The sequence below is a fragment of the Magnolia sinica genome, chromosome 3, assembly GCF_029962835.1.
Source record: "Magnolia sinica isolate HGM2019 chromosome 3, MsV1, whole genome shotgun sequence".
Taxonomy (NCBI): domain Eukaryota; kingdom Viridiplantae; phylum Streptophyta; class Magnoliopsida; order Magnoliales; family Magnoliaceae; genus Magnolia; species Magnolia sinica.
Window position 1 is genome coordinate 89871597 of NC_080575.1, and position 9676 is coordinate 89881272.

At 40.2% G+C, this 9676-nt stretch overlaps 1 protein-coding gene across 1 annotated transcript; it reads right to left on the reverse strand.

Moving 5' to 3' along the window:
• Positions 1–1896: 1896 nt before the first annotated feature.
• On the reverse strand, positions 1897–9156 carry LOC131240195 ((+)-neomenthol dehydrogenase). Its single transcript, XM_058238307.1, has 5 exons — positions 9138–9156; positions 9048–9101; positions 6436–6694; positions 4319–4501; positions 1897–2862 (listed from the first exon to the last, which is right to left on the reverse strand). The coding sequence occupies exons 2-5, from the start codon at positions 9083–9085 to the stop codon at positions 2461–2463; spliced, it is 882 nt and encodes a 293-aa protein (XP_058094290.1). The 5' UTR covers positions 9086–9101; positions 9138–9156; the 3' UTR covers positions 1897–2460.
• Positions 9157–9676: the final 520 nt, after the last annotated feature.

The window sequence follows — 9676 nt, forward strand, 5'->3', positions numbered from 1 at the left end:
ATGAAAGGTACGCAAAAAACTCTCCCTCGAACTCCCTCAATACAATAAGACCCGGATTCCTGGCCTGACTTTGGCATCGGAGGGTCCCCTACTCTAGCTAGGGTGTCCTTTGTCTTCTTCCTATGCAGGCACTTGACGGCCAGAAAGAGGGACGACCAGATTTTTGCATCAACAGGATTGTTAGGTTGTTAATCTAGCGTGCACTTAGCAGATGATATACCAAAACAATACAATTGTCAATTGCATCATTAAAATCACACAAATGAAATGATTTGAACGGTTCAAACATGGGTCATCTAAATGGACAGTCAAAAAACATAGTAATTCACTCGTTTATGATCTTTACATTTGTGGGCCACCTCAGGTTTGAAATTTCTTCATTTTTGGTGAATTTATATATTTAAATAAACTTATTATTATGTTAAATACCAAATTTATGCACTAACTTGGAATATTAAAGTTGATTTAGTTAATCAAAATAAGTTTTTATAACTATGCTAAAGAATTCCAATGCATTCCAATTATAAACATCCCAACACAATTGTTGAATTCCAATGCATTGCGATTATAAGCAGCCAAACACACTTAGAGATTCCAATTCACACAGATTCAACATAACAGTAGTTGATTGGATACCCATGCATTCCAATTACAAGGTGCCAAAACGAGGTGATAATCAAGGAGTGATTAGCCTTTTACACAAAATGAATATTCTATTGATATCTTAAGGGGGGGAAATGGTTGTATCAAAACTTATGATACAACTGTTGTATCTATCATTTATCATATTATTAAATAGTAGAAAGAATGGATTAATATGGATTAAGATACCAGGGTATGGTTCCAATAATTTAAAAAAGGAAAAACAGAAAAACTTAATAAATATACTTTTCTTTTTCTTTCACACTTAAGACACACTCAACACATTCACACCAAAATAAGATTTCACCAATGGATACTAGAACCTGTGATCCTTTGTTGAAATTGTTGTGAGTCTACCACCAAGGCATGAGTAAGGACCCACTCAATAAACGATGTAAACTAGGTCGTAGATAATTTCATTGCCAAGATAGACCAGAAGAAGCCTGATCGGAGATGGAGGTGATTTATATCATCAGAACTTAAAACAGGCATATCGTGTAAACTAGAATGAGTAATTCGACGTGTCATATATAATTTTGGGTAGGATGAGCTACTTTAGCCAGCCAACCCCGCTGTGCCGAATTACATGTGCCAAATTTGAGAGATTCCATTACATCGGTGGTCGAATTTCTATTTTATTTTTAATTCTACTATTTACAGTAAATTTTAGTTTGCTTATAACCCTTCATCCATTGGGATTTAGAAGTTGTGTCCAACATGAAAAGTGCTTAGAATAATTAGGAGAATTCCATGGTTAGGCCAAATAGGATACTTACTATTTTTGGCTAAAAACCATGAGGTGTAGTGGAAATCACGACCGTCTATAAATAATAAGCTTAGTATTTATAGTAAGTCATGATTTTTAGGAGTTTTAGTTATAATATGATTTCAAAACTTCTTCCTAGGATTTATGTTATTATTTAAGAGGTTATAAGTTTGTTTTTCATCATTAATCAATATATTATAAAATTTTAAAAATTATTCTATTTTTTCTTATTTTCCTTGTGGATTCGGGGCATCTCTGAGAGGGATCCAGATAAGTTCCGTGGATTCGAAATAGTTATTTTTCCCGGGAAGACAGCGCTCGACCTCAACATGTCATTCCCTCGCTCGTAGACATACCTAATACTACTATACCCACAACCATGAAAGGATTTAATAAACGTATAAATACTTATTTTTGTACTACGTGGACCAACTAACATAAAAAAGCCGTGCCAAGGCTAAGATGATGAGGGTGATGATCGATGGTGATGATGAGAATAAAATCTTGCATACAACACAATGTAGTAGGGTAACAACTACCAAAACATTAGAATAATATAAGATGCACGTATTACGAAGAAGGTATTTAATAATCTGGTAGAGTACAACGATTCAGACGCATGCAAGCTGTCATTGTTATTGTATCACTGCATATAACCCAATCCCCAAAACCCAAATTAATTAGGGATAGTAGCTTCTGATCCCTGGATTATTGACTGAATGTGGACCGCCGATGATTTCTAATTTTAAAAAGTTGTTGACTCTTCAACCGTGCACATGGCAGAATTTTAAGACAATCCAGACCGTTCAAACCTCTGAAGCAATTAGTGGATAGAGCATGAGATAAATTACACTCAGAATGGGTTGGTTTCCATTAGAAATTCTCCCACTCACTATTTTACTTTTAACCATCCAATTGATAGCAATCAATTGAATGGTTTGGATTACTTGATCAATGTGATTTTAAACATATGCTCCATCCACAATGGGACCCACTGTTTGGATGGCCTGGATAGCTATTTAAATAAGTAATATAATACTAATTTTTCCCTTCTACAACTTGGAATATATAGAATTTTTACTCCCAATGAAGAATTTTCCACTAGGTAGCTTATCTGGAGGGAGCAGGGCTATCCGTGCTCCGATCTCAGCTGCAATCTCAGCCGTGTGATTGCCTCGGCCACGGGTCATCGCCGTCTTTGTGAACCCTGGACAGAAACAGTTGATGCTTAATCCAAGCCCTTCATTTCGCTTAGCCAGTAACCTTGAGTAGACGTTCAATGCAAGCTTGGACACCGAGTAGTCGGTCCACAGCTTGGGCCACCCTTGATCAGCACGATCCCATGTCCCGGTCTTCACATCATCGAGAAATCGGTCCACTACGCCTTCGATGATCGCCTCCGATAGCCGTTCATCGTCACTCAATAGCTCTCTTAGAGCCGGATTGCGCACTTTCTGCATGCACCATCAGTGTACAATTGAAACCAAGAAATTCTAGTTTGCAGTTACAGCTGGGCATGGAACCACTGCACTAACTCAACTCGATCCAGAGTAAGTGGGTGAGTCTGTCCCAACTGAGTAGGCTTCTCCTAATCTGAACTCTAGCGGAGTTGAGTTCAAATTACCTAATAAATTGACCTGAACTCGATCCAATTAAACTCGATTCAATCCGAAATTGGCTCGGCTGATATTCGGGGCGGGGGGGAGGGGTATGTGTGTGTGTGTATAATTCTAAATTTTAAGTATCTCTAACCCTATACCCAAGTCCCGACTCCACCCCTACCCGATCCTAAACTCCCTCTTCCTCCCTTATCCTACTTCTCTTCCAAGCCCAGCAACCACCCACCACCATCACCACCCTCCTCTTTCTCTCTCCTCCCTCTACTCCTTCACCCTCCTCATCAAGCCTGGTACTCTCTCTCTCTCTCTCTCTCCCCCGCATCTCTTGATTGAATTTGTGCCAAATCAAACCAACTTAGTACTTTTTACCGAGTCAGATTTGGTCCGAATTAGTACAGGCTAGACTTGGATTCAGATCGGTTCAGGCGTGCTGGACTCAGTACCAAGTCGAGTCGAGTTCAGGTAAGGCCTATTTCAAAACTGGATCAAGTCAGGTCAGCCCTAACTCGATATCGGACTCGATTCAATGCCCAGCTCTATTAGCAGTTGGAGGAAAAAGTGGGCCAGGTAGCACGGGCCCACCTTACGATCACACCCATTTGAGAATGAGTTTTGAGGGCCAGTGACTAACTAGGCCACGTCTAGCTGGAATGAACCTTGCCCATCTATGAACAATGCACGATCTGGGGTGCCCATCAGGTGGGCCACACCACGTAGACATGTGGAAAAAAATCGTGCAAGTTCACTCAATGGGTGGGCTAAAATTTAAAATATCATGGATCACATACAGGCAAGTACCCCAAGCTCCCCAACTTGTCGTACCGTACCATATTTCCAGCTGGCTTTCCACCTGGACATCACAAAGTCAACCAACCGTCTGACAAAACGTACAGGTGTGGTCCCACCTATTGAGTAGATCAGCTTGATATTCAACGAGGCTGATCTTAGTGGTGGGGCCCACCATTTTCATGGTACTGATGTTAGATTTAATCGTAGAATCGGTAGCACAGTCTAAGCGTGTACCACACCAGAGATTTCAACCACTGTGGGGTCCACTGGTATGCTCAAATCATGTTATCCAATCCGTTGATCTTGTGGGGCCCACTTAATAGAGGTCTTACAACCGATGCCCTACACAAACTGCACGTCAGTGGGAGAGATTGCACAGTACCGCAAGCTGTGGTACATTTGCTTGTACGTGATCAGTTTTCTCATGACAGGGATGTTATCTATCAAGTGGGTGGGTGTAGATATCAGTTCTCGTCCTGAAGAGAGAGAGCCTTTCACGTACGTTGAGTAATCCTAGCCGTGAGCTGATGTTGAGAATGCGACTAATAGAATCTGATCGGCGAAACAACGGCAGAAGGGCCTCAATTAGTAGCTTGGGTCCAAAATAGTTGGTCTTGATCACAGTCTCCGCATGGCCCACCGAGTTCTCGTCGACGTCGTTGAACGAAACCGCAGCATTGTTCACCTGTACAATTCACAGGGGTATTTTTGTCATTTTCCTCAGATAGAACTTTGCTACTCTGGCAGCAGGTGATGAATGATACACGTGTACTTGCAAATTACATATGTGGTGTACAAGTAATTGAAATTAGTGGCCGAGTATCCTGTTTGTCACTTTCCTGTTGTGTACATAGCCTGTGACCATTGATTTCATGGTCAAATCTCCCACATTAGAAGATCTTAACCATTGAATATTTGGCCTTTTTTCCGATGGATATCTTTAAATGTACCATTATCAACTAAATTAAACGGTCCAAATAATGGTCTCTGTCTAGATATCCCATTATCCAAAAATTAGCCTTATTCAATCATCTGACTAATGGATTGGTCGACATTTATTGGACGGCTTGATTATATAGCTAATGAATTGGCGGACATTTTTGGCACGGTTGAAAATGAAAGGTACGCAATAGTCCCATTTCGACAAGCAAGTGTCCAAATCAGAGGTAACATTTTGATTCTATGTGTGCAATTTCTGATGGGTGCATTCCAAGTTAAGTGGATCCTTAACTGTGGGGCTCATGGTGATGTATGTGCCTCTAGTCGTCACTGTCCATCCATTTTGACAGCTCATTTTAGGGCATGATCCAAAAAATAAAGTAGATCCAAATCTTAACTGGATTATTTCATAGAAAGCGGCCATGATTGAATCCATGCCATTAAAAACTTCATTGGCCACCACAATGTTTATTTGCCATTCCATCTATTGATAAGGTCATAAAGACCTGAATGAATAAACCACACAAATATCAGCTCCATACTTAAACTTTTATGGGCTATAAAAGGTTTTTAATTGTTAGTCACTATTGTTTCACATGAATTTGTATTTACTTTATTGTTTGGATGATGCCTTGACATGAGTTTTCGATATGGATGGAAAGTATGGATATAAGGGACCATGGGTACTCATGTGGATGATATGGGCCGTTTAAGTCTTATTTTTTGGATGATGCCCTAACATGAATTTGTATTTGCTTCATTTATTGGATGATGTCTTAATATGAGTTTTCCAGGTGGATTTGCTTTTCTTTATACATTTCCAATTGCTTTCACGTCAAACAGTCATACGAACTTGAATTACGTGGTGAGGAGAAGTGATGAGTTATGATTGATGGGATCACACACGGTTAGAAATTAATTTCTAACAGCTTATGATCCTATTAATCTTATCTTGCCATATCTCCTTGTCAGGAGGTGGGTGTTGAAGACCTCACCACGTAATCTACGTAAGTGGGTACGAACTTGAATTACATGGTGAGGAGATGTGGTGAGTTATGATTGATGGGATCATACACGGTTAGAAATTAATTTCTAATAGCGTATGATCCTATTAATCTTATCTTCCCATATCTCCTTGTCAGGAGGTGGGTGTTGAAGACCTCACCACGCAATCTATGTAAGTGGTGAGGATTTCTTCACCCACCTCACTAGTAAGGATTTCACCACTTAATTTAGTGGTGAGGAGGCGTGGTGAGATGCCATTGGTGGTTTTTATAAGCTTTTAGAGATGGCTTATAGCATTTAATGTTTTTACTTGCTCACGGCCAATCTCTGATAAGCATATGGCGCCACGAATGGTATTTTGACACGTCCCCACCGCTGCCGAGGTATTTGGTGAGGTCCCCACTAATCAATCAATGTCAGCATCATAAGTTTGCCAGCGTGTCAAATAAATCCATTTCTAATGCTTTCTAGTCAATATCCAAATTAGTGGACGTTTCAATTATTTTTGGCGCTAAGCAACCTCTGATGAAGACTTGAACGGCCCAGATCATCCACATGAGGACCATGGATACAGGCCGTCCAATTTCTATCACCTCATAGTCGGATAAGGTAAAGAGTATGTAATTCCAATACCTTGATTATTATACAAAGGCGTAGGTACCAAAGTCTACTTACCAGAATATCCAACCCTCCAAATTCTTCTCTTAGCCATGATGCAAAGGCATCAACGGAAGCAGGGTCTGCCACGTCCAACTGACAGAAATCAACATGGAGTCCCTGGGCCCTAAGGGATTCAACGGCTCTGATCCCATTTAAAGGGTCCCTGGAAGTTAAAACAACGGTTAGACCTAGTTCCAGCAGCTTCCTGACTAGGGCAAATCCTATTCCCTTGTTTGCGCCAGTAACCACCGCAACAGTTTCCTTGGACCACCATCTGCATGTTCAAATCCCACAAGTTAGACCTTAGATTATAAGTCACATGATACATGCTCTAGGGCTGAATTCGCCCTACTTCCTTTTATTTATTTTTTTAACACACGGACACGTACCCCCACACACTCAGGATTTCACCACCTGTGGGTACTCGAACCCTTGACCTGGTGTTGAAACGTTTGAGAGTCTACCACCGGAGGAAGAGCATAAGGACCCGGCCCAACTTCCCTTGAGTATATGGTGACTCGTGGCATCGAATCGGGTCCACCGAGTCGGAGTCAACTCATCCAAATCACACCTGACTTAGGCAAGTCTTAACAGATCATATAGACCATCATGTGAATTTTGGAGAACCTCACTGTCAAATCATGATAGGGCTCATGTAATGAATAGTTTGGATGGGGGTATCTGTAGGTCCTATTGTAGAAAACAAAATTAGGGTAACTATTCAAAACCTCTAAATTCAAGATGATGGCAACTTTTAGGGCATCTTACTTTCATGATAGGGACAATTCTTATAAGAAGGTTGGATGTCATGCACCTCGGTGGGCCTTGGTAGTCCACCGGCATCACTAGAGGGATATGTCATTTATCATCCAAATGACACAATATATATATATATATATATATATATATATATATATATATATATATATATATATATATATATATATATATATATATATATATATATATATATATATATATACTCACTTGCGCACCTTTGCACACGTGTTATGGGTGTCTAATCCGAATGGTTCATGTGATGCAGCATCCCATGAAATCCTAAGGGACCAATTTTCACCCTAATCTAAAACTCCGATGGGCCATAGCAAAGAGAGATACAAATTAAAGAAGAAAACTATTTTCTTTTTCCATAGCCCACCAGAGTTTTGAATCAAAGTAAAAGTTGGGCCTTGGGATTTCATGGGATGCTGCATCACATGAATTATTTAGATTTTGGACTCACATAACGGATGACGAGTTCTCAAAAAGTTCGGACAAGTTCTTTGCAAGCTGGTGTATGTGTGTGTGTGTGAGGAATGCTCACCCGCGCACAAGTTATTATCATAATATGTGAGATTTTTTTGAGAACTCATCTCCTATAATATGAGCCTAAAATTTGAACAATCTACATAACACAACAACTCATGAAACCCCTTGAGGCCTAACTTTAACCTTGATTCAAAACTTTGGTGAACAATAGCTAAAGAGAGGCGTATCAAAGGAAGAAACTGTTTCATTTTGTCATGGCCCACCAAAGTTTTAGATAAGGATAAAAGTTGGGCACCGAGGGTTTCATGGGTTGTTGCATCACATGGACATTTTAAATTTTACACTCATATCATGGGAGATGAGTTCTCAAAAAATTATCATGAGTTGTGGTGAGAACTAGTGCACAAGTGAGCATTCCTATACATATCTACGCAAAGGAATGCTCACCTGCACATCTTACATGAGCATCCGTGCGCACTTTTGCACATGTGTCATGGGCACAAAATCTGAATGGCCAACATGATGCGGTACCCCTTGAAACCTCACAAGCTCAACTTTTAGCCCAATACAAAATTCTGGTAGGCTATGGCGAAAGGAAACAATTTCATCCATTATTTTGCATTTCTCTTTGCTATGGCTTACCAGAGTTTTGAATCAGGTTTAAAATTAGGCTAATAGAGTTTCAAGGGGTGCCGCAACACGTGGACGGATTTTATGCCCATGACACGTGTGCAAAGGTGCGCATGGGTGCTCACATAAGGTGCACAGGTGAGCATTCTTATATATATATATATATATACACACACGTGTGTGTATGTGTGAGAGAGAGAGAGGTGGTGTTTGTCCATGCTCATTTTTCAAAAACTATCGTTATTTCTCTGAAAAAAGAACACGACCTGCAGATGTAATTGCTCCAAAAAAAGCTTTCACTTGTTGTAATATTAGCCTATGTTTAGAAGTCCTTGTAAGTGTGATGCATAGAGAGATTAGCGACCGGAGATCTGCTCCTAATACAGAGGATCTCTATTGGGACATGTTCCAAATACCATTTTCGAATGCCACGGACTGATTAATGGTCTGCGAAAGAAATATTTTATTCATTTCAAGTAGTAATAGAAACGAGCAGAGGGATTAAACTCTTTAAGCAAAAGAATTTTACGAACTCCTAACTCACCACAAACTCATTGGGGTTTAGATTTCTGCTTTATGAGTTCTAAATAAAGCCATCCCACCTAAATATTCAATCAAATGTCGATTTGGGGGTGCTGTATTTCCAAACACTACCTTAGCTAAAAAAGTTTGGATTGAGAGAGAGAGAGAGAGAGAGAGAGAGAGAGAGAGAGAGAGAGAGATTTTACCTGGTTTTGAAGCAAGACTCTGGGTCCTTTGTTTCCATTTCAGTGAGAGAGAGAGAGAGAGAGAGAGAGAGAGAGAGAGAGATTTTACCTGGTTTTGAAGCAAGACTCTGGTTCCTTTGTTTCCATTTCAGTGAGAGAGAGAAAGAGAGATAGAGAGAGAGCGAGAGCGAGAGAAGAAGGGTGAACCATATAAACTAGAACTGCACTGGTGGTCATATTAAATAAAAGGGTAGGATTGATTCACATCCTATTTAAAAATATAGACGTGAGAATCTTTCTTGTTTACAAAAATCAAAGTTCTTGTTGTGGAAATCCTGGTCCAGTGTTTCATGTTCACATCCTAGCCTTCCATGACAACCATCTTAGCCCACATGGCTCGGGTTCAACCCCCAGGCTCGCACCGCTACAACTGGGTCAGCCTATATTCTGTTCCCACCACCTAAATTCTCACCTACCCAGTGTTACCTTTTGGGAGACGGATTGGCTACTCCCCCTGGCACTAGCCAATGGCTGATGGTCGGTGCTGTGGGCCCCACCATGATTTATGTATTTCATCTATGCCGTCTATCTATTTTTCTAGATCATTTTATAGAATAACACCAAAAATTAGGTATATCCAAATCTCAATT